At 57.1% G+C, this 22,951-nt stretch overlaps 6 protein-coding genes across 6 annotated transcripts; 1 reads left to right on the top strand and 5 right to left on the bottom strand.

The window, feature by feature from the left end:
- Positions 1 to 97: 97 nt before the first annotated feature.
- C8Q71DRAFT_50008 (uncharacterized protein) lies at positions 98 to 2,820 on the bottom strand. The gene is made up of 13 exons (XM_047918957.1): positions 2,706 to 2,820; positions 2,467 to 2,654; positions 2,104 to 2,414; positions 1,745 to 2,052; positions 1,589 to 1,671; positions 1,459 to 1,531; positions 1,203 to 1,405; positions 1,017 to 1,150; positions 890 to 969; positions 803 to 832; positions 641 to 732; positions 553 to 567; positions 98 to 494 (listed from the first exon to the last, which is right to left on the bottom strand). The coding sequence occupies exons 1-13, from the start codon at positions 2,728 to 2,730 to the stop codon at positions 192 to 194; spliced, it is 1,845 nt and encodes a 614-aa protein (XP_047778846.1). The 5' UTR covers positions 2,731 to 2,820; the 3' UTR covers positions 98 to 191.
- Positions 2,821 to 3,522: 702 nt separating this feature from the next.
- Positions 3,523 to 6,131, bottom strand: C8Q71DRAFT_857831 (Pkinase-domain-containing protein; the record flags this gene model as incomplete). The annotated part of the gene is made up of 9 exons (XM_047927443.1): positions 3,523 to 4,245; positions 4,298 to 4,374; positions 4,442 to 4,572; positions 4,630 to 4,752; positions 4,815 to 4,880; positions 4,944 to 5,003; positions 5,172 to 5,305; positions 5,555 to 5,941; positions 6,021 to 6,131. 9 exons carry the CDS (start codon positions 6,129 to 6,131, stop codon positions 3,523 to 3,525), a joined length of 1,812 nt encoding a protein of 603 aa, XP_047778845.1.
- Positions 6,132 to 7,602: 1,471 nt separating this feature from the next.
- On the bottom strand, positions 7,603 to 11,198 carry C8Q71DRAFT_857830 (ARM repeat-containing protein; the record flags this gene model as incomplete). Its single annotated transcript, XM_047927442.1, has 12 exons — positions 7,603 to 8,106; positions 8,160 to 8,270; positions 8,328 to 8,447; positions 8,508 to 8,678; positions 8,742 to 9,097; positions 9,150 to 9,320; positions 9,375 to 9,582; positions 9,635 to 10,165; positions 10,222 to 10,271; positions 10,324 to 10,933; positions 11,001 to 11,033; positions 11,097 to 11,198. 12 exons carry the CDS (start codon positions 11,196 to 11,198, stop codon positions 7,603 to 7,605), a joined length of 2,967 nt encoding a protein of 988 aa, XP_047778844.1.
- Positions 11,199 to 12,482: 1,284 nt separating this feature from the next.
- Positions 12,483 to 16,804, bottom strand: C8Q71DRAFT_758746 (UV radiation resistance protein and autophagy-related subunit 14-domain-containing protein). Its single transcript, XM_047923756.1, has 10 exons — positions 16,473 to 16,804; positions 15,040 to 16,410; positions 14,650 to 14,984; positions 14,502 to 14,601; positions 14,302 to 14,383; positions 14,115 to 14,244; positions 13,712 to 14,062; positions 13,569 to 13,647; positions 13,414 to 13,517; positions 12,483 to 13,348 (listed from the first exon to the last, which is right to left on the bottom strand). Exons 1-10 carry the CDS (start codon positions 16,545 to 16,547, stop codon positions 12,712 to 12,714), a joined length of 3,264 nt encoding a protein of 1,087 aa, XP_047778843.1. The 5' UTR covers positions 16,548 to 16,804; the 3' UTR covers positions 12,483 to 12,711.
- Positions 16,805 to 16,819: 15 nt separating this feature from the next.
- On the top strand, positions 16,820 to 18,643 carry C8Q71DRAFT_49799 (uncharacterized protein). Its single transcript, XM_047918943.1, has 4 exons — positions 16,820 to 17,115; positions 17,165 to 17,220; positions 17,277 to 17,382; positions 17,430 to 18,643. Exons 1-4 carry the CDS (start codon positions 16,951 to 16,953, stop codon positions 18,516 to 18,518), a joined length of 1,416 nt encoding a protein of 471 aa, XP_047778842.1. The 5' UTR covers positions 16,820 to 16,950; the 3' UTR covers positions 18,519 to 18,643.
- Positions 18,643 to 22,943, bottom strand: C8Q71DRAFT_49810 (uncharacterized protein). The gene is made up of 7 exons (XM_047918946.1): positions 22,512 to 22,943; positions 22,291 to 22,462; positions 21,680 to 22,234; positions 21,053 to 21,622; positions 19,508 to 20,997; positions 19,127 to 19,454; positions 18,643 to 19,072 (listed from the first exon to the last, which is right to left on the bottom strand). Exons 1-7 carry the CDS (start codon positions 22,836 to 22,838, stop codon positions 18,768 to 18,770), a joined length of 3,747 nt encoding a protein of 1,248 aa, XP_047778841.1. The 5' UTR covers positions 22,839 to 22,943; the 3' UTR covers positions 18,643 to 18,767.
- Positions 22,944 to 22,951: the final 8 nt, after the last annotated feature.

Here is a 22,951-nt window from a genome sequence, read left to right as displayed (position 1 = left end):
CTAGCGTGACGCCGGGCCGCCTGGTGATGCTTGTAGAACCTGACGGCATATCCCGGCCTCTTACCTGAGTCCTGACTCTGAGAGCCAAATCCAACAGTGAGTTTCATCGGTCATTCATACATCATGAATCAGACATGACCCGTCCCGTTGTTCGTAACTTACTACTCGCAGGTCTGATGCCCTACAAGACGTTACTCAGCAATATCTAGCGTGCTGCTATCCTCCCGCTCCAACTTCTCGTATTCCATCCGTGCAAGCGAGGTCTCGGAACGAGTGCAGGATCCGAGGTCGATCATGCCTGCCTCCCGCAGACGATCCGTGGACGGTGTCTCTACCTCCGATATGCGTTGATGGAGCGATGGGTTCGTTATGACGAGCCACATCAGATGCATAGGGCTGAAGTCATCGACAAGCGGAAAATCCTTCGCGGCACTGAGGGCTAAAAGCATCGCGATGATCAACATCGCAGCGGAAGCCGCGAGTCCAACGATGATCTAGACGAAGTGTGAATTTGACGGTCAGAGGCAACACTAGTACTGAGTGAACGCGGACCTGTGGTGTATTGAACTAATGGAGACGAAGGAGCAGTAGATGCGTCAGGTGGTGCGCAGACGTACAAGCTCGACACAACATCACTCACGTTGAGGCGAAACATGGCCATGGAACCTCGAGCAGTTCCAGAGGCGACGGCCAAAACGCCCTCTTGGGTTTCGATGTCAACGAGATGGGCAGCTAGGAGACGTGATCTTAGCGTGAGCTTGATAGTCTCTCTATCAATCCGGTTACATTTTGGGCGACGTACCTGACCAGTATGACAGAGCCGTCATTTTGCCTGCCAGCCAGAAGCATTACGTCCAGAGCGCAAACTAACGATGAAAATATGACTTACTCAAGGCCTCCTCGAATGCAATCAAACTCACTGCTTGTGTCCCACTGAGCTCTGGAATACCGAGAATCTCTCCTAGGTATCTGTAGGCTGATGAGTGTTTTGATGACCATGGTCCACGACGACTCACAGGGGTGTCAAATCACCATATGAATATGTCAGCTGGATTCCGCTGACTGCCAGCGGTACGCCTTGCAGGGATTGATTGTAGTTCCATAAAGGATTATTGGTCGTTTCATCGGCGTTGCTCAACATAGAAGCCCACTGCTTGCATTCAATACCGTTGTAGAAGATAGCATACTGATAGCAAACACACCGAATCAGACTCGATATCAGGTTGCGTATCAACTTGCGCCGGGCCAGTTGCCAGGAGAGGCTCCCATAGGGGGCATGATGTTTCATGATCACCGCTCTGTACAATAGGATCCGCTGGTTGTCTTGTAGCACCGTCTAACACGACAGCACCCTTGGTCCAGCTCAAGGTGCATCCTAGAAGCTGTACGTTCAAATTTCCTTCCCCTAAATGGATGTTCAGGCAAATATCGAAACCAAGCGCATATGACAGCACCTGCCTTGGACAGGCGACACTGCCCGGCCTTCGCCGTCGGTCACATTCAGTGTTGTCAAGAACAATGCGCTTCGTCCCTGACCCACAGCCTTGTTCAGATTATATAATCACAATTGAATCATGATATCACGCACCAAAGGTATAGAGACTGATGTGTTTCCTAGCTGCGTTGGGTCATAGTCGACCACGGATAAATGGATTAGCGAAGACCAAACTGCTATTAGCCCACGGCGGTGTTGAGTCCAATTAGCACATGATATGATGACCCATAAGGAGCTTGCGCGACGTACGCCATGTTTCAACCGCGAAGCTGAACTGATAACGACCGTACGCCGCATTCACCCAGGCGCCTGAAACGTTCGCACTTTGGATTTCGAACATCGTGAGGCTTGCATTCGGGATACAGCCACAGGTAACGTTTGCGGTGGTCGCGTTCACAGTAACTTCGACTAGGTTACTCCCGGGAGGGTTGAAATCGTAGATTGTGTTGTTGGCCAGTCCTGTGGTCGGTAGATACTGCGTGCCAATGACATTGTACTCGAGGATCGATGCCGCCTGAGACCACAAGTCTATGACTGAATCAGACCATACAGGTGCCCTGGGTGATTCTCAACGAAGACATAAGATAGAAACCCAAGCGATAACTCACGAGGCATTGAGTATAGGCATACCGACAGCCACCGGAACTGTGATGGCATCGGTCTGATTAAACGATTGCACGGAGAGCAACGAGGGTGTAGTGACGTGCAAAGCGGAGATGCATATGAGGTAAACGGCTACTGTGAATGTTGCGAACATATTGGCGCGAGATGACACCTGTCTCCAAACAATCACGAGCGCGGCACCCAGTCCCGTCCATGCGGTTGATACATCCAGGACAAACGTTAGAGTGTGTCTTCCTGAGAACAGTCTGCGCAGCGCAAGATATTGCGTGAGTAAGACGAGTAGTGCTGTGTAAGGCTGTCGGTGAGCTTGGCGTCAGCAGCAGTCTGGGGAGGCGAAATCGGCGTACGATGATGATGGCTTGCGACACGAGTGATATGTAGGTCGGCATAGATTCCGCCCGTCCGGGGGACATGACGATCGAATGTTCGAGTCGGAATGCCCATACGCATAGTAAGATGGCATGAGTAGCAGCAAGAAGACTATGTAGACCTATGCATGCAGGACGTATGAGGTTTCGTACTACACCCATGCCAACTGTCGAGGACTCAGGTTGTGTCACGGTTTTGGCCATTGCATCCAGCTCACCATGACTATATCGTGAAACCTTCATCCTGTATGCAGTGCATCCCCTGATAGTTAGTGACCTGGTCACCTGAGAGAGTAACCGGGTTTATCGTGCGAGAGCTCAGGTTCCATCTGACGAACATGCGTGGACACCCGGAGAGGATGGAGAGTATCGCTATGATACTGTAAGCATTGTTATGCCGAAGTTATGCCCCATAGTCGCGACTTCCGAACTTCCAGAGATGTCAGAAGTCGGGAGGTAGTTCGAACTCTGAGATGGTGGATAACGTCAAGTAAGCGCTGTGGCCGACTAGCATATTGTCACTAGAGCACTTGCCTCACCAATCAAAGTTCTGGAGCTATCTTCAACGATCAGGCCTCTATCCGAGGTCCATGGAAGGAAGCAGACGACAAGAGAACAGAAGCCAGACTGGCTGTAATGGACATGGCCAGCGGCGCCGCAATTCCATAATGCTAGCAGAAGTCGTTCAAGAAGTCGATTACCCCGTAGTGTGGGCAGCGTTCGCCGGAGGGAGTATTTGCTCATGATACCACCGAGACGAGGACTACCAGCATCAGAGCGAACGGTCAGTGTATATATAAGGTATGGAATAACCTACTTGTCAAAAGTCAGAAGTAGGTCCGTAGTAGTGCAGTTCCCACCGGCCTGGCGTAAGAAGCGTTGGGCATCGCGATCAAACGCAAACATGGATAAGTTAGAGCTACACCTGCCCGCCCACCCTAACTGTCAATGGTATATCATCAGTCCAACCGCTATATCACGCCTCGCTCACCATCATCACACCAACAACTTCCATCCCAGCACCGCCCCAACACCTCATCCCAGGTGCATCTTCCTAAGGAAGCCCGCCAACAAGCCATCCGGATGATGATGATGATGGTGATGCCCATGGTGACTCCCATGACTCCGGTGGCTCCTCTGGCTCCCGCTCCTATGCCTCTGCGCCCTGCTCCCAGCCGAGCCATAGAAGCTGCCCGGCATCGCGAGCTCCTCGTCCTCGAGCGACCGCCGCGTGCCCACGCTGTCCGTCGACCGCCGCACCTCCGCGTGCTCGTGCACCTCCTGCGGGACCTGCGCCTCCAGCGGCTCGCGCGCGCCCTCGTCCTGCTCGTGCCGGAGCGTATGCCCCGCTTGCGGCACCTCCGCGCGGCCGATGACCTTCGGCTCCTTCGCTTTCTCGGGCGTCGACCGCGCGGGCGGCGGGCTCGGTGCGCCCTCGCACGCCCTCGCTTCCACGACCGCCGGCGGCCTGTCTGCGTTAGCCGGCGGGGTGACCACAACGTGCTCGTTCTCCTCGGGAAGCTCGAGGTGGTTCCCACTGCTCTTCGCGGGGCTCTCAGCGACGTCCTCGTCGTCGCTGTCGAGCAGCGTGCTGCTCCGGCTCTTCGTGCGCCACCCGCCAGAGCCCATGCTCGAGCGCGTGCCGAGGCGCTGCAGGGCGATCGTCCCGTTGATCGCGGCCTTCCACCGTGCGCGGGGGTTGAAGGACTCGCGGAGGCCGGAGAGGTCGTGCTCGTTCGATGCGCGTGATGTAAGCCACTGCAGCGATGTCCAGTCAGTGCTGAGCGGGATGCAAGAACGAGATGACTACCTTGTGCTTAAGTGCCTCCTCTGCCGTTGGCCGCTTATGGGGGTCGGGGTTCAGGAGTACTCTAATGAAGTCTTTCGCTGTAACAAGGATAATTTTTGAGCATGCTTATGGGAATTATCGAGTTGAATCTGTCGTGCTCCTCACCTTCTTCTGACACATTGCTCCAATACCGTTCATGGAATTCCACCCGCGCAGCAGTCGTCTCGCGGATGAGCTCCGCAGTGTCGTCCGAGCGGAACGGCGAATAGCCGCACAGCAGCACGTAGGTAATGATCCTACGTTCATCCACGCATCAGGACACGCGTGGACAGTGACGGGTGACGGCGACGTACCCTGTGGACCACATATCTACGGCCTTGCCATGGCCCATCTTGTTGAGCACCTCGGGCGCGACATACCCGAAGCTGCCCGCAAGCGACGTGAGCTGCTCGCCCGGCTGGTCCAAGTGCTTCGCACTGCGGCCAACTACATTAGCACGACCATCCCCCACGCCGACGCCCAGTAACGAAGCACTCACATGCCAAAATCGACGATCACGATGTCCGAATGCGGGTCCTTGGTGCGATAGAGGATGTTCTCGGGCCTATAAATAGATGCGCGCGATCAGTCGGGCGCGGAGATGGCATGCGCACGAGACGCGGCGTACTTTAGATCTCGGTGGACGATGTCGTGGTCGTGCAGGTACTTGACGCCCGAGAGGATGGATCTGGGGAGCGTCCGTATCAGTTCTCACGTTCGTTTGCGTGGCAGCGCGAGGTATGATGAGGCACTGCCGTAAAAGAGTAACACGAAAACTGAATTGAAATCTACGATACTTGCTCCAGTACTACTCAAACGAGAGCACCTCAACAGATTGTGAACGGGATATACGCACTTCAATACGGCGACGGCATCGTTCTCTGTGAACTTACCCCTCTGCGTGATGCGCTCGAAGAGCTCACCGCCGACAGCGAGCTCGAAGGAGAGGTAGTACTTGGTCCTCGATTCGAACCATTCATAGAACTTGACCTGTAAGAAGCAGAGCGTCAGCGCCACAGCCTATGAGCAGACAAATACAGAAATCAAATGCCAGATTCGATCGCGCGCAAGGAGGAAGACGGGCAGGCGTCTACAAGAGTGACGTCATGTGATAGACGCATGGCGAAGCCTCGAAGGAGATTATGGGCGGCTGGCGAGTGTGTCCAGGGCACGGCTTGCACAGGAGAACGAAGCCATGCGATGCGCAACGCAGGGGAATACAGGAATATCAGGACTCACTATATTCGGGTGACTCAAGCCCTTGAGAACCTCCATCTCGCTCCACACGCTGCTCTCATTGCCCTTCACCTTCTTCTTTGGGATGACCTTCAGCGCAACCTCGACCGTCATCGTGCTCGCCGCGGACGACGACTGGCCGCGCGCACTCAGATAAGAGGACTTGATGCTCGATGCGGTGCTCTTGCGCGACGGCGTCGGGCGTGTGCCTGTGCCCGAGGGCGACGTGCTACCGTTGGTAGGAGAGCTGAGGGGCGAGCCATTGGTCGTGGTGGAGTGCGAGGAGTGAGTGCTGGGAGTGGGAGAGGGGAGGGTCGGAGAGGAATTCGCGGCGGCCGCGCCGTATTGGGCGACATGAATCTCGTCGGGAGGGACGTGCCATGACGCGCGCTGCACAAGTGCGACCAAAGAGCGGGCACAATGATAGCGTGAGGGATGAGACCTTGGGCGACAAGGCAGTACGACGCACCATGACCTTTCCAAACGTCCCCTCCCCGAGCACCTTGTGGATCTCATAGTGTTTCTTCTTCTGGAACGACGGCGGCTGCGGAAGCAGCCCGTCCGGTAGCAACGAAGGCATGGTGTGAGACGGAGTGCGGTCGGTCCAGCGCGACGCGCGGTGAACGAGCGGGAGGTGGGTCTGTCAGAGCCTCAGACGCTGCTGTCCAGCGCTCTGTGGTACAGTGCAGCGTGCGCGAGAGGGAGGCTGTGCCGCGTCGGAATCGAAAACCCGGAGCAGTAGCTTTAAGCTTGTGCTCTGCGGGTAGCGTGGGGTCGTAACTAGGCAAGGTGCTGGCAATATATAGCGTTATTATCCCAAGCAGACAAGAAACGACGGAGAGTTCGCAGCGGGGATGGGGGGAGGAGGACAGCAGGGGCCGAGGGAGAGACGACGACTCGCTCCAACGGAACGAGGAGGCCGTTGACGGGACCAGGCACTCGATCATCGGCATCCTCCACCACCCACTTCGATGTCACTCTTGGCACTCCCATCCCCCCGGCGTCTACGCGCATTGCGTGACCGCGTCAGTCCTGTTTCGCCAGGCCACACACAACGCCGCCGGCAGCATCGTCGAAGCGGTGCAAGGAATGACGAGAAATAGCACTGCTCTACACCTCAATGTTCTCCTTTACATCGTCATTGGTGCCTAGTACTAGTAGATGGCAAACGCACCCTCGTTACCTCTAGTGTCATGGAAGCATTTGAGGGCAGAGGTCTTCTGACAGACGGTACAAGACCAAGATAAGGACCGCCCTTCTCGGACCCATGCGGTATATATACACGGGATCGTCAGCGGATGGACATCTTCATGCGCGACATCGTCTCCGAGACCAAAATGAAAATCACCACATTGAACCAATCGTCGTCCGAACGAGAGCTCGCTCGCTCCCAATAATCGCGGTCCGCAGTCCTAGATCACAAAGTCTATTCAGCGTCCAACGTCGATAGCCCTGGTCAGCTCGAACGGCGACTTCACGCGTCACGCCCAAAAATGCACAAAGACCCAACCAACGACTGTACGATTGCAGAATAACTACAGGATGACAGACAAGTGCCTGGACTGATATACTTACAATAAGACAAATTACGAGGGTGGGGAGGCGGGACGAAAGCGGGTACGCTGTACACGGTGCGAAGAAGAGAGTACGCAGTACAAAGATGGGTTATGTGTATAGGAGGGGGCGAGGTACGCAAGAAAGGGTCTCTGTATATGCCGATGGATGGAACGAGGACGGTGGGGACAGAGCGCCAAATAAGCGGACAGCGAGAAGAGCGACGTGATGTTATGCATGGGTGCTGCAAAATACAAATGCGGGATGGTGGTAGTATACGTGAGTGCCCGATGTAATAATGAAGCCCAACTAAACGAGTGTAGTATGCTTGATGAAGGTGCATGTCGACGCGACGCGCGGGAAGGCATAGACGGGGTGCATAGGTATAAAGCCGCCTAGGGGCGGGAGATGCGATGATTAGGGTGCGATGCGACGAAATGAATGTCAATTCGTCCATATGTTCGCCGAGAGTGCGTCGAGCCGCCGCAGCGAACACTTTACATACCGTACCCGTACGAGCGCTGGTAAGGATCCGCAACGCCGACAGGGTACGAGCTGACACCCCCGTAGGACGAGAAGCCAGAGGCGTGCGAGTGCGGCGGCGTCAACCCAGGACTGTGGTTGTTCGAGCCTTGCATCACGTAGCTGTCGATGTTCGTGGGCTGCAGACCATGCAACTGCGAAGCGTGCAGGTGACCCTGCTGGAGACCAGGTCCGCCGTAAAGGCCGTTTGGCACGGTGTACGCATCCGCCAACGCTCCTGGAGAGTGCAGCTGGTGCGACATGTGGCGACCACCGTGTCCACCAAGCATGCTCGGCGAAGACAGGCCAAGGGGACTGCTGTGGTGGTAGCCGCCACCGCCGAAGCCGTCCACGTGCTCTCGCTGCAGCTTGTTCTGGATGCGCTTCCCGTATGGCGTGTTCCTGATTAATGGCAAGACAGGCCGGATGCCCTCCACGAGCAGCGCCCGCTGACTAGGCTCTGCATAGTCAAGAGCAGTCTGCGATGACGTTCAACGGGAGTCCGGCCAACACGAAGCAGGCAACGACGAACCTGGACACAGTAGTTGCCATAAGAGTCACGCAGAAGCTTCTCTAGCCGCGTGCGGTTGAGCAGCTCCCCAATCAGCATCTTCCGGGTATTGTGTTCAGCAACCCGAATGCACTGCGGATGACAGCGTCAATACAGTCCATTGAATAGCCAGAACTGAATCCGCTGTACCTTCTCGATAACGTTTGAACTGAACTTCTGCACGGACAGCGCACATACATTGCCCGTGAACTGGCGGATAACCGCATCGCTGAAGCGGTTGTCGTTCAGGTCGAGGATGTATTGCACGACCTGGGATAGCACGAGCATCAGTAAAGGCAACCGCGTAATGTGGCCAAGCGAGCTACTAACGTAGTTACCGTACGGGTCCTGGACCAAGGTAAGCGCGTTATATGTGATCTCGTTGACCAACTGCACGCGTTGCTGGTCTGATGCATGATCCACGCATCGTTGCAAGACGCAGCATCCATGGCGATGGGTAGCGACCTCGACACAGTTCGCCGCAACAGCATTGTAGATGAACTACGAATATTAGACACGGATAAATCAATGATATTGACGACGCACTTCACGCAAGGCACTGACCTGGTTGTCTTCCGGCGCAAGCTTGTTGAGGCACTTCTGGATGACATGGTTCCCGTTGAGGTCCTTGATGAGGACGACGACGTGCAGGCTCAAAGCCATAATGATAGCGTGGATCTGAGCGTTATATTTGAGGTCAGTCTGCCTCGTCTCGTAAGTGATATTAGTGAGGAGGACTGAAACGCGACTTGCCTGTCTGCGGGTGGACAGGAAGTCGATCATCTTCTGCACCGCACGCGTGCCGTGCATGTTCAGCGAGATGTTGACCAAGTCCTGCGCTACAGACTCGCAGATCACATTGCGCTGCTCGTCCGTCGCGTACTCCAGCAGCTTCTGGCACAAGTAGTTGCCGAATGGGTCTGTGATATCTTCGTCAATAGGCCTACGTACGTGAAGTGCAGAGAAGCTTACCGGTCATGAGATCCGCGAAGTGGCCGAAGGTCTCGCGGAAGATCATATCCCGATGCTCAGGCACACCCTCCTCGAGCTTCTTCTGCAAGTAGCGGCACCCATGTTGATCCTTGCAGAGCGTAGGAATCTCGCCCTGCAGATCCTCCAGACGTGTGCCTGCGAAGCGGTTGACTGACGCAATGGTGAGTCAAAACCTCCGCATCAAACACAACTGAGACAACTCACACTCGCGGTCAACGTCGCCACGCTTGTGTTTGGGTCCATGCAGCCCACCCATCTTGCTGTCTGCACCATTTGCTCTGCCGTTCATGCCCAGACCGTACCTCGAGCCGTTGTGATGGTACAGCGCCGTCGAACCAGTGCTGTACGAGTTGAAACGACCATTCTCAATGCCGTTCCCGTTGAGCCCGTAAACAGACTCGACTCCATATTCCTGGCAATTTCATCAACCTCACGAACTAGGCAAAGATAAAATCAGGACGAACCTGAAGGTGGTCGTCCGACTGCATCGAGTTAAAGTTCACTGCGTTCGCATCATACCCGCCAGATGAGGGCATCCTCTGAAGCGACGGAGTAAGTTCGGTCTGCGGAGAGTGCTGTCCGCCCAGCATGCCGTTCATACCAGGGCCCTCGCCAGAGAGCGGCGTGCCAGGTGCCTTGCCCATCAGCGAAGCGGACTGAGGTCCACCCGGAAGGGGAGTGGCAGGCACCGAGCGTGCAGTCGTAATGGACAATCCATCCGTGAGACTCAGTGGGGATCCGCGGCGAGAAGAAAGGCCCTGTGAGAGACCCTGCGAGACCTGCTGCATGAGCGGAGTCGCACTGCCAGAGACAGTCCCCTTCGCGCCTGACATGTCGCCGAGTGCTGGAGAAAGGCTCATAGTCGGGTTGGTGACGGTACGACGTCCGTAAGCCTCTGGGGCACGCCCGTTGCCGTTCAGATGGCCGAGAACTGAGTTACGCGGAGGCGTCTGGGAGAGTGGCGCCAGATCCAGCGCAGCGGAAGACGCAGAAAGCTAGCGAACGTGCATCATGAATGACTGACGCCAAAATGAATACCGGCACGACTCACCTTCCTTGCGAACTTGTCCTGATCCGAGGTCGGCAGGTTGCGCATGGCATCTGACGAAAATCAGACAATGCAGAAGTCTGCGAATAATGCAAGTTGACTCACTGTGCATCTCCTTATCCAACTGCTCATCGAGCATCATACCAGCGTTGTAAATGTTGCCGTACTGTTGTCCGTTCGTCTGGGCGAAGCCACTGGTGGCACGCAAGATCGACTGCGGGATCGCGCCCGACGAAGTGGGCATGCGCTCGCGCTCCGCACTCTCGCCAGCTAGGGTAAGCCCTTGCAGATGACCCGCAAGCTCCTCATCGTGCTCGCTGGCCGAGGTGCGGCGGCTAGCAGGCATGCTCTTAGCGCCACCAGGGCGAGCGAAGCTCTGGTGCATGTTGCTCGAAGGCATCTCCGGGGAGTGGTTGACAGACGGCGCATACGTCACCGACTTGCGCTTGTCAGAAGCAAAGCCAACAGCCTTAGAGAGGCTCTCCGCGTCGACGGAAGCATGCGCGTAGCCAGCGCCGAGACCAGACAACATCTCGTCGTTGAGGGTGGCATTCACGCGTGGGGGCGTCGTCGGCGCGGATACGGCCAGACCGGCTTCCAGAGGAATGCTAAGCAGCTCGCGGGCTTGCTGCTGCTCGAGAGCACGCATTTGGTCCTCGAACATTTTGCGTTGCAACGCGCGTTGCCTTTCGTGCTCAATACGCTTGACGTAGCGCTGCGGAAGACAGCGATCAGCACTTCCGAGATTCTCGACTCTATGCCACTCTTCCGCCAACACGCACCATGTCCGGTATATTACTGCCATGACGCGAGGCCTGCACGCAGCGCAGCCATCAGAACGCAATTGGGGAATAGTGCTACCAAAATAGGAGACTCACCGAGTCAGCGAGGTCAAGGAAAGCGGGAGGAGTCTGTTTCCTGTCGTCCGGGGACTGACGATTGTCGGCAGGGGATGTAGGCGATTGCAAAGTAGTACTCATAGTGGTGAACGAGACAAGGCGGATACTTTTGATGCGGTGAAGGCACGACAGAGAACAGATTGAGCAAGTACGGGTAGGATAGTGAGCGAATGGAGGCTATTGCACAATGGTATTTCTGCGAGAAAGGCGGCGTTGGCTAGGAATGAAAGGCCAGAGGGAGCAAGTGATGCGACAGGGGACGGACCTGCCAGCTGGTTTTACGCCCGTCTAGAGGATTGATGGTACAATTCGGCTGGGCACTGCGAAGGACGTGAGCGACGGCGAGCGCGCTGTGAGCGACGATGAGCAGACCTCGGGCAGTTTTGAGCAAGATGGTGAGAGCAGCGACTGGGATATTAGCTAGTACACGGCCGGATTGAGGAGAGACAGGCGAACGCTAATAAATGCTAACGCCTGGGGACACCCTCATTTTTGATTCTCCGACTGCCATTCTCGGCCATTGCCACGCGAGCCCCCTTGAAACCCTGTTCGCCTTCACACCAGGCTATTATTTGTAGCCCGCTTCCAGCCCGACCGTCGACCTCTTCACCCTTGCCGACAGCACCCACCGCCCGCCTCATCAAAATGCATAACTTGCCCGCTCGCTGTGGGGCGCGACGCCGCGGAAGCAAATCCCGCGCAGCTGCGGGAGGTCGTCGAGCCCGCCGCACGCACTTCACACAGGAGTCGGTACGGGCACTGCACCCGTTGATAGGTGGACGTCTTGCGTCTCGCATGGCCGTCTTCTGCACGGAAGATCGCGTCGGCTGGCGCATATCCACGAGTCTGCCGTGCGACTCTGCGCGACGCGACGAGCGTCCGCATCTGTCCATTCCCGCCCTTGCATCTGCTGTCGCCATGGCACGCCGAATCCTGATGCGAGACGGGCCCGCCCTTTCACGCCGTCCAGCTCGTTCTCAAGAAGCAGAATCGCGGCGCAGCAGCGACACACGCGACTTGGCGTGCGCCTCGACGCGTCCGGGGTCCCGCCTCTCCCATACGTCCCGGAAGACGCGCGTTGGACGTTGATGGGTGCCTGTTCGCAGCGGCAGTCCGCCGTCCGCTAAAATACGCCTCGAGCTTACAGGCCGGTTTTGTACGCATGTATTCGTGTGGATGCGCCGCGGGAGACAATATCGCTCAGCTTACGTGCGTGATTACCTTCAAGGTTTTTAGCTAAAGACTTTGTGGCGTCGGGTGAGATGGAAGCGAGTCTGATTGAACACAGGGCCTGATGATCCCCGAGGCGCGGTGGCTCGAACGGATCGCCGACACCACTGACACCCACCCTCGGATCCATTTATTCAGAGAAGTCAGGGTCCCGAATTCAACGTCGGACGGTAGCAGGTCTGCCGCAAGTCTTTAAGACGCGTCCTCAAATCTTCTGCGAACAACACATATCTGCACGAGACGCATTCGAGCCCAGGGAGTTGATAGATGAGCGAATATAACGAACCACACAGACTAGTATACCTCACACTGTACTGCAAATACCCTCCAAAGCATAGGCATACAACATCCCACCAGAAACATGTCAACTCGTCCCATCAACCAACACCGGTGTGTCCCGGCGGTCCACGCCATTGCCAGTCTTCTCAGCTGCACCGTTCTGGCCTGGTACAGCATGGCCATTACCAGCAGGATTTACATCAGCCTTGGCCTCTCCACCCGCCACGATGGTATCACGTCTCCCGCGGATCGTCCGTCGATCATCCTCGTCATCCCCGGCGGCCGACTCGACAGCGGCGTCAGTGCCATCAGACGCCGCCTGGGCAGACTCACCATCATTGCCAGACTCGCTCGACGGGCCGTCCTGCGAGCCCGAGGCTGATCGTGAACTGCTCGCGTACCGTCCACGGAGGAAGCCGAACCCAGTGAGCGGCGTGAGGTCCAGGAACGCCCGCGACTTGCGCGGCGCGGCAGCGTCCGCCACAGACCGTGTCGGCGTGGTCGACCCGCTCCGAGGCGGCGACTCGCTCTCAGCGACGGGCGAAGTGACAGCGACAGTGGGCAGGCCGTCCGGTGGTGCAGACGGCTTCTGTCCGGCATTACTCGACATCATTGCTGAGTTTGTACTGGCATCCGGAGTAGGCAACGACGATGCGGTGAGGATCGGCGAGCGCAACGAGGACAGCGATGCAGAGGATGACGCGACGGAATAGCGCTGCGAGCTGGGAAGAAGTGCCGTAAGATCAGGAACTGGCACGTATATCACATCCTCGGCACCGGTACTCACGGACGCGGTCCTGCTTCGGCGCCAGTAAGCGTGAGCAGGAGATTCTTCAGATTAGGAAGTGTATGCCGCATATCGAGCGCACGCAGATTGCGCTCTGACATGAGCTGGGCGTACACAGTCAGCCCCATCGCAAGAAAGGTCAAGGCTAGGCGCACCAATTCAATGTCCTTGTTCAGCAGATACACGCCGTACTCGAATCTGTAAGTCTCCACGCCCTTGGTGAACAGCGGGAATCTAGGGGACCATGGAAAGATTGGTGAGAATCTGCCAAAGGCGCGGCAAGGTCTACAAGACTCACGATCTCGGCCCCACCATCGCAGAGATACTATCCTTGATGAGGCTCCTGCTCCCGATGTTTGTTACCGGATACACAAGGTGCTTACCCGTGTACGCGGCGAGCAAATGCACGACCTGGGCTGCGTACCCAAGCGCCGTAGCGACCGTCTCTTCTGTCACTTCCTTATGCGAGGGAAGTGAGAGAGGCGGAGAAGGGTCAGTGGCGCCGATCGGTATCGGGAGTGGAACATCGAGGACGGTGAAGAGGAGGTCGGGCGGCGAGACGAGCTCAATCGGGAAAATGAAGGCGAGGGTATTGATGACATCGCTGCGTAACGGTCCAATCTCTCTTCGGAGGGAATCGAGACGTTGCCTGCATCACCGAGCGTAAGCCGCGACCTAAGGTGGTCGCCAGGCCGACTCACCGTTCGTCCAACATCTCCTGTTCTAGGTCAAACTCTAACTGCGAATAGCTTTCATGAGACTCGCGCGCCGCAGCGAGGGTCTCTTTCCGCTTGCGGAGGTCTTCACGACGTGCTTGTATACGCTCCCTTACTGGATCAAGCTAATCAGCCAAAAGCGAGCAACGCGCCTGCGGAATGAACGACTCACTATCCTCAGACTCAGAATGCAGAACGTCCGTCTCTGACTGTAGCTGCCCGGTCCACGCCTCGCGTTCCGACACTTCGCGACGCTTTCAGTCAATAAGCTTCAGACCGACATGTACCGAGCGAGAAACAGACGAGCGGTCATCCACCACCGTGCGAAGGTGGCGGATCGCGCCTGCATGATGGCGAAGACGGAGCACTCACTAATATTGAGGCAGGTTCAGTAACAACTTGATTGATCTCTTGTACAACTGTTGACAGGGATTGCCGTGTGTCCTCTATGCATGCATGCACATGGATCAATCTGGCGAACGTGAGATGAAGTAACGAGAGTAGAAGAGGCTGATCGTACTGCAGCAAGTCCGGCCACGACGCCGTGACACGTCTTCCCCTTCTCTTGAGCGACCCGAGCTCTACCTTCTCACCGAGCTGTGGAAGAGCAGAACGCTTCGTTGATGCTTCAACTTCCGGTCCTGCAGGTTGACTGGGCAAGATGATGTCTCCTGCAGTCCTGACTTTCCTGGCCTCTGACTCGGGCTCTGAGCTATAGCCAGATGATTGAGTACTTGGAAACGCGGGTTCGGACGGGCGTGTCGAAGGCGGAGGTGGGAGGTAGAACGTCTGTCCTGGGGGCGACAGCGTAATGAGGAGCGCATTCGAATGCAGATGCGACGGATGCGCAGCGAGCTGGCGATCCTGAGGTCAGACGACAATCACAGCGAGACAGGCACTCTACACGCACGTCGTCAGTCAGTGGCACAAGGTCCATGAGGTCCACGTCCCAGCTCTCGAGCACCCTCCACTCCCAGCCGTCCTCCTCAGCGCGGTGCGTCTCTTTTCCCTTGCCCTTCGCATCTCCTTCGCGCATGGACGCCCATCCGAGTCCGCGCTGGACCCTACCCCACATCTCAACACGCAGTTTCGACCCGCTCAGGTCTGTACCCGGGGCAAACTCGCCCTTCGAGTGCGCATCCATCTGGAAAGTCGGGTTCGTAGAGGGTCTGTGACTCAGCGAGATGTAGTCCGGCACTGGCGGTGAATCATCTGACGAGATCTGAGGAGAGGCCAGTGGGGGCGGCGTAGCGGGAGGTGTGGCAGGGAATTCGGACTTGGATAGGGACGGTGAAGGAGACAAGGAAGAGGGTATAGACGGGCGCTGTCTGTGCGCAGAGGGTGATGTAGGCGTCTTCGGCGAAGTCGATGCCTTGGGTATCCTGCCATTCGACAAGGATGACGTATTTCTAACGTGCGAGCTAGGTTGACCAGACTTGACAGCAGGTGTCGCGGGATTGAGCTTCGACGGGGTCGAAGGTCTAGATGGTGGCTTCTTCGCGGAGGTACTTGCTGTAGAGGTTCGCCTGACCGCGGTCGGTTTCGTTGAAGCCTCGACGACTTTCTGCGCAAGCCCTGCGGCTCGCTCCCGACTAGAGGACCGCATGTGATCGGGAGTGGGAGGTCGGGGAGACGCGGTTGCCTTCGTTGTTGCCTCACCTTTGCTACTACCATTGAAACCTGAGGCGCTGCACGGCGGTTCAGGAGGCAGTGTGATGGTGAGGAATGTTGCGACCAGCCGGCTTTGCAGGACCTTCTCTAGGCCGCGCTGAGAGGTATCTTGCAAGAATTCGGGTAATCTCGAACTGGACGCATACGAATCCCGCCAATCCATAGAACGCGACCTGCCGCTGTCCGAGGTGAACGCAGATGTAGCGGATATCGTCCGCTGGCGATGAGGCGGACGCACAGTAGGCACAACTCCGGAGGATGAACGCCGTGCTATACTCGGAGCTGCTGATGCTCCAGAGGTCGAGCCACCGGAAGTGCTTGCCTTCGACAGAGTCCTCCTGCGCGCACCACTCTCGCCCGCGCGCTCGAAGCCGTCACGCTGCACGTTCTCCTGATCATGCCGTGTCCCAGAACCATGAATGCTAGATGATGACGACAACCTCCTAGCATGCTTGCGGCCCACGACCACGTCCAGGTCGTCGGTGAAATGGCCTTGAGGTGTGAATTGCGACTGCTCAGATGGTAGCTTCAATGCCGACGCGAATGCATCGCGGACAGGGAACGGTGTTAGATTGCGAACTTGAACAGCAGTAATGTGCCGAACGCGACGCTGCAGGCGTGCCATCAGAGTCAGTGCACGACGCAGAATCACAAGGACATGCACGACTTAACTGGATTTTGCACGACTGGTGTACTCTCGATCTCTGGACCGACGCGTTTTCCAGATGCCTCTATAGCATCGTGCATAGTGTCGAGCGACTATGGCTGGTGAGCGTTGCTGTCAGAGACGGAATGACGGTGGTGGTGTTTCGCGCGTGTAAAGGCGCCGCCTTCTCGCATACGTGAAGTTTGAGGCGCTGTGTTCGACACGGCAGCAACGACGGTCAGCTCTGTCGGCGTTAGGCGTTCTGGTGAGCTAGAGAACACAGAGCAGACGAGGAAGTAAGACTTAGACAGAGCGGTGGGACTTCGAGGCAGCGGACCGGCGCAGCGGTGGCGTTCACGGGAAACAGCGTTCCGCGCTGTTGGCCACCATCACTCCAGCCTCGATCGCGTCTACTGCCTCCCTTCTCTTCTCCCCCCGGCACTGTCGATTCTCGCAAACAAATATATCAGTGCTAAGCACACAGAAGCCTTGTAACAGTCCAACATGGCACCCAAGGCACCTCGAAAGGCCTCTGTCTCCGGACGCGACTCTGCAGCCACAAGTGGTTCAAAGGCATCGCAGAGTACATCTATGCCACCCCCACCAGTTCCTGTTCCACCAAAGGGCATCTTGGAACCAGAGGTTGAAGCCCTCTCAAACTGCCTGAGAGTAAGCGACATACTCTTCCCGCCGCAGGACGCGCCCTAACTCCCTTCAGAGTGCTACAGTGAAGACGGGACAGATCTACGGGTTTTACGCAGATGCTAAGAAACTGTGCGCATTCAAGTCCGTTTGACGAGTTTGAGAGACTGAGTCTGTCATAATCTCAGGGGCATACAACAGTATGCATCACGGCCACCCCGCTCCCTCACCGCCTCCCTAGGACGCGAGGTTGAGAAGTACGATCAACTATGCGACGCAATCGAGTCCCAACTGGCGAGTCTCACCTATCTTGACCTTGTCATCCAGCTGACGACTTGTAGCAACGTGCAATAGCCGTTCTACAGCGCGACATCCACAGGGAGGAGCAGCGTCTCAAAACTGAAGCTGAAGCTGCCGCCGCGGCAGCGGCCAAAGCAGCAGCAGCCGAGGCCTCGACATCATCCTCTTCACCAATGGTATCCCCGACATCACCCACACTATCCAATCCTTTTACCGGCCAGCCCCTTGAGTCGTCACCTGAAGGCACAGGCCCGAAGCCTCTCCCAACTCCCGCACGCCGCCAGTCGACCGTCTCGCTCTCGTCCCTGCAGCGCCCGAGCTTCCAGCACAAGCTCGACCTCTCCGGTGTCAGCATGCGCATCAACCCCGACGAGCTCCTGTCCGGCATCCCGAGCGGGCTGTCGTCCCCTGTCACCCTCGCACCGAAGTCTTCGCACCGGACGATCCCGCAGGAGCTCGTCATGGCTGCGCTCACGGAAGCAGCGAACAGGCCTGTGGACGTAGACTTGACTGTAGACGCAGACATGGATATGTCCCAGGCCGCCAGTGCAGCCGTCGCTTCGCTCGATCCCACCGCGGGGACGTCCGCGGACAAGCCGATCGAGCTCGACCTAGACATGGACATTGAGCTGTTCAACGCCGCTGCCGATGCGGCCGCGCGCGATGGGAACCAGCAGATGTTCAACCAACCCGGAGTGCAGTCGACAGGCGGTGGTTCCGCAAGCATGGTCCCCGACGTGAAACCCAAGCAAGAAGAGGACTTCTTCTCTGACGCACTAAATGCCGGGAACGCTTCGGGTGACATGGGTGATATCCTAGCGTCCTTTGGCCGGGCTTCCGAGCATGGCGACGCGAGTCGGCCACAGCCGTCAATGTCGGGCCCTATGAAGGTGCCTTCCCCTGGCTCACTCCTTGCGTCCTTCGACACTTCCCAGCATCATCCCGCGGGTCCATCGGGTCAGCAGAACGAGGCGCAGTTCGACTTGAACTCAATTGATCTATCGAACTTTGGCGACGATATGTTCGGTGGACATAATGAGGAGCCGACGACAATGAGCATGTCGGAGGTGGAGAATTTGTTCAACATGGATTCATTAGGAGGTGAAAACAAAGAAGGTACTGCATCCTGAATGTCGGATATTTGCTGTCAGTCGCATTGTATCATAGCTTTTGCACACATATTCATTATCGACGTCGCTTGCTTCGGAGGTAGGCAAGAGTGAGTGGAATCGATCTCATTAGTCACTAGCGCTATCCAAGGGTTCTACGATACGGTACGGGCATCAACGAGAGACAACATTACAGCTCGCAGCATTACGACAGGCGGAGTACACAGCACATACTGTACACATCATGTCCTCGTAGCCTCTTAACGCCTCCTACGCACGGCCCCCCTTCTTTTTCTTGTTCACAACCTTGAACCCGCCCCACTCCGACTGCTGCGTCGGCTTGGGCTGCGCCTTGACCACGTCGGCGATGGACACGCCCTTCCCGGATGAACCTGCGGGTGTGCCGTTCTTTGCGCGCGATGCTGCATCCACCTTGCGTCTGCTCACGAATTCTGACGCAAAGCGACGGCCGTCCATTGTGGTGCTGTTGACGTAGATCAGGTCAGAGATGAGCTCGACCGTGTCCGGGTCAGGATCCAAGGGGATCGTCAACAACATAGACGTGATCTCCTCGACTGCAACGCGCATCAGTATCTGTACAACGCGAAAAGTAAACGAGGACAACGCACAGTTGACGCTGTTGTTGAGCCCCTTCAGCGACTCGGCTATCCACTTCATGAACTCCTGCGAAGGTGGCGTGGGGAATTCGTCAACCTTCGAGGATGCCTTGGTGGCTGTCGCAGGCCGAGGAGATGGGGCTGCTGCTGGCGTGGCCGTGGCCCGGACGGCGCTGGCGCTGGCGACTGCGGGAGAAGAGGCACCTGGAACAACCTTCGCTGAAGCAGTCGTCGTGACCGTCGGCCGGACCGGTACAGGCGTAGCACCTGCTGCCATCTTGCCACCAGACCCAACAGTAGTCCATGCTCCGCCCATCGTCTGGACTGCGGGCGCAGTGGGCTGTAACGAAGATGTGAGCGAACAGCAGCAGAATATACGCCACTGAGGCTTACCTTGGTGGTTGTGTCTGCGTAAGCCCTCTTTGCCGCTGCGGCAACGGTCTCCTTCTCTTTCAACGCCAGCTTCTTGCGCTTCTCTTCCTCTTCCTGTATCTCCTTCATCGTCTTCTTGGACACCGGCTTAGCGGCATTCGTCCATACAGGTGTCGCAGGAGTGGTCGCAGAGGGTACAGTCGAAGCAGCAGACTCCTTGGGAGTAGCCGCAGAGCGCGCTACACCAGCCTGCGATGTCGGAAGGCCCCATGACGTCGTGAACGGCTGGAAGTCCTCTGATTGCGAGGTACCTCCAGTAGCGTTACGAGCGGCACGCTCGCGTTCGCGCTCGGCAGCCTTGCGTGCCTCCAGCTTCTTCATCTCTGCTTCTTGGATCTCGCGCAGACCCAGAGGCGCGCCAGACGGCTTGGCTTTCTTCGTCTCGTCTTCCTTGGCCCAAGGCGCTTTGGACTCAACAGCAGGAGCAGCTGCAGGAGCTGGTAACGGCGATGGGGGCTTGATTGGCGCAAGAGGTGCAGCTGCCGCCTTCGGGACGGTGGGAGAAGGCGCGATAGTCTGTGTCGTTGTAGACTTAGGTCGGGTCTTCTGTGACCGCGGAGGCTCAGCGGGCGAAGGTGGGACAGCAGAAGCAGCGGGCTCGACCACAGTCGTTTTGACCGGTGCAGGTGCAGCTGCGGTAGCCGTGACACCATGAGCAACATCAACCGAAGCATGCGTCGTCTGGTTGGGGGCCTCTTGCTGGTATTGATTGTGTTGGCCGAGATTCTCTGTCGTCAAGCTGCTCGCACCCCATCCGTTCACTGGACGGTTTTGCTGGACCGCGGGGCCCCATGGAGACTGGTCATTAGAGGGAATGTTCTGTACTGAACGAGCGTAGGGCATGGGCGACATAGTGGTCATTCCCGTTATAACAGTGTTGCTGGTGGTAGGATAGTCTGGGTCGAAAGGTCCGGGGCGACGTGTGACAGGAGAGGGCTGCGGGGGCCATTGGGACAGTGCGGCAGAGTGTACAGGCGACGAGACGAATGCACCATGGAGATGTTGGTTCGAACCGAATGAAGCTACAGGAGCAACGGATGGGCGTTCGAGTATGGGTGTGTGCGTATGAGAAGGCAGCGATCTGTTGTCTTGCGAGGACGAGTACGGCATCGACTGTACCTGTGATGCAGACTGCACACTGGGAGAGTAGGGGACATCGTTGGCGTTCAGTGGGGGAATGCCGAATGGTGAAGATCGCATGTCTTCAGGAGCCTTACCGTACATATCGCGGTGAACGACGCGTGACGGTGTGGCCGGGATGCCAAGGTCTTGCATGGAGCTCTGATCAAGGGTTCCCAAAGACGGGTCTTGAGCACCACGCAGCCCAGTTAGACCATGGTTGTGTCCGTATACACCCAATCCTGTTGCTCCCACGTCCGCGTTGAGGCCGTCGAAACCCGGGGCATATTGACCGAATTGACCACTAGCGCCTGCGCCAAAGCCGTTCATACCTAGGCGTACGAGGCAATGAGCGTCCGTGACCAATGCAAGACAAACACTACTGACCATTGAGGCCCTGGGTGTCCAGTCCCCTGCCTACGCCTGTATGGGAGAACGATGATCGGATTCCCGCTGACGAGTCAAAGGGGTCATTAAATGTTTGTCGTCGCTGACTTGGTATGGACGGCATTGAGGCCAACGTCGCCAGACGGGGTCCGACGGTGGGTTCTCCATATAAGCTGGTGCTTGCACGCCCATCGAGACTACCAGGGTCAGGAGAGCCGTTGAGATACCTGCTGCCTCCGAAGGATGACGGCGGCGAGGCAGAAGCACTGGAACCATTGGGCAGGTATGTCTCCAGCGTGGAACTACGCCTCGACACAGTTGGGACGGGTTGCAGAACGGAGCTCCGGTCCACATTGGGTCCCTCCGTAAGGGTGTCCGGACGTCGCGTTAAGCCAGGCGGAGCAGACGATGTTACGCCCGGCGTAAGGAATATGGGATTAGCCCCTGCACGACGTGCCATCTCACCAACGGACGTCCACGCCGTATCTAGATGAGTGCGCTTCATCATCAATTCGAGTGTAAAGTAGCCTTCATTGTGCCAACGCTGCATGATGTCTGCGCTAAAGGGACCTAGGGTGGAAAAATTGGTCAGAGCTATTGCATGCCACCATAGTTATGGCGTCTTGCCTTGTACATTGCCTTGAGGATCGAGATATGACCACTCGACGCTCAAGAGATCATTTAAGCCGGGAGGCTGAGACAACGGTGCAGCATCAGGTTGCTCAGAACGGGGAGCGTCGGAACCTAAGCCCCGTTCATGGCTACCCAAACCCAGGCCCGCCATACCGTTACTACTGTTGCTGGCGTTCTCTGGGGGAGCAGCCTTGCCAATGCCGTTTGTAGCTGGGGCTACCGGCGGTGTCTCCTTAGCGCCGGGTTGCGCCGACCCATCCGCGTTCAGAGCCATGTCCTCCTCCTCCTCCTTGATGTCCAAACCCTTGATGTCCTTGTCTGGATCGGTGGGCTCACGGTCCCTTCGAGCGATAGTATCCGCGCCAGGTTTCGACAGACTATCACCCCGTCTCCGAGAAGACCACGACTCGCCTAGGACCCCTTCGAATCCTGGCGTACCACCGATGCGTGTCCTCGGTGAAGGTAGAGCCGCATCACGAGAAGACGCCAACGCACCCCCCTGAATGGACGACAGTGAAAGTTTCCGAGGGATGCCGAGTGGTTGTTGGTCTGCAAAGTCAGGTATGAATCGAACTGCCCATACACGTTGACCGATCTTCAATCACCTGTACTGTCACGCCTGCGGCCCATCAAGCCGCCCATTCGTTCGCGCATCGGGCTGCCGGCTGTCGCAGCGTGGCCCAGCTTGGGTCTTTCTCCAAGTGTGGTGGTCAGCGGCGAAAGGACATCCGTCGATTGACGGCGACGAATTTCAGAGTTAAGCGAACCCGCGAAGAGCTGCGTAGCGTTTGTCATTGCCATTCATACGGTGAACGCATGCCCGCACCTTCTTCTCGGACTCGCTCATCTCCTTCAAACCAACCGGCTCGCACCCCACCTCGCGCACAATACCGTCCCACCGTTCCACCTCCAAGCCCAGGCCACCTCGACCGCCTCCTTCCTTGTAAATGCGAAGCATCTCCTCTTTGGAGTAGCGAAACGGGTTGGAGACATCTCGGCGTTCAGGAGGTGGGTTTAGCGTAGGCGATACCAGCGCAGAGTATGTAGACGTCCCAGGAGGTACAGCGGGTGTGAGGAGTGGCTCGGGAGCAGGGCGAGCAGGGCCCTTCGTGCGCATCCATTCTGGACCGAAGTGCATCGTAGTTGTAGTCATTTTGACGGCAGGAGCTCAGAGTCTGAAGGCGAGACCGCACAGTGTGGTGGGCAATTGCGAGCTTAGCAGGCAGCGATGCAGTGCGAGTGTAATGTGAAAAATCACAAAGTGTG

Source organism: Rhodofomes roseus (genome assembly GCF_022264815.1).
Source record: "Rhodofomes roseus strain CIRM-BRFM 1785 chromosome Unknown C8Q71scaffold_10, whole genome shotgun sequence".
Classification (NCBI taxonomy): Eukaryota; Fungi; Basidiomycota; class Agaricomycetes; order Polyporales; family Fomitopsidaceae; genus Rhodofomes; species Rhodofomes roseus.
Note: the sequence above shows the minus strand (reverse complement) of the source record. Positions and strands in the feature narration are given on the sequence as shown.

Bases quoted from the DNA above. Each gene is read 5' to 3' on its own strand.
- C8Q71DRAFT_49810 (XM_047918946.1), bottom strand. From the start codon at position 22,838: ATGACTACAACTACGATGCACTTCGGTCCAGAATGGATGCGCACGAAG. The intron at 21,623-21,679 runs GCAAGACGCCAT...TTTCCACCCTAG, and splicing joins TCCTCAAGGCAATGTACAAG to GTCCCTTTAGCGCAGACATC. The intron at 19,073-19,126 runs GTGCGTTGTCCT...TGCGCGTTGCAG, and splicing joins GCTCAACAACAGCGTCAACT to TCGAGGAGATCACGTCTATG.
- C8Q71DRAFT_50008 (XM_047918957.1), bottom strand. From the start codon at position 2,730: ATGAAGGTTTCACGATATAGTCATG. The intron at 2,415-2,466 runs GTACGCCGATTT...GCTCACCGACAG, and splicing joins TGTCGCAAGCCATCATCATC to CCTTACACAGCACTACTCGT. The intron at 2,053-2,103 runs GTGAGTTATCGC...AGAATCACCCAG, and splicing joins ATGCCTATACTCAATGCCTC to GGCACCTGTATGGTCTGATT.
- C8Q71DRAFT_758746 (XM_047923756.1), bottom strand. From the start codon at position 16,547: ATGCACGATGCTATAGAGGCATCTGGAAAACGCGTCGGTCCAGAGATC. The intron at 14,985-15,039 runs GTGCGTGTAGAG...CAGGATCGCCAG, and splicing joins TTGTGCCACTGACTGACGAC to CTCGCTGCGCATCCGTCGCA. The intron at 14,384-14,501 runs GTGAGTGCTCCG...ATTGACTGAAAG, and splicing joins CTGAACCTGCCTCAATATTA to CGTCGCGAAGTGTCGGAACG.
- C8Q71DRAFT_49799 (XM_047918943.1), top strand. From the start codon at position 16,951: ATGGCACCCAAGGCACCTCGAAAGGCCTCTGTCTCCGGACGCGACTCT. The intron at 17,221-17,276 runs GTGCGCATTCAA...TCATAATCTCAG, and splicing joins TACGCAGATGCTAAGAAACT to GGGCATACAACAGTATGCAT. The intron at 17,383-17,429 runs GCGAGTCTCACC...GACGACTTGTAG, and splicing joins ACGCAATCGAGTCCCAACTG to CAACGTGCAATAGCCGTTCT.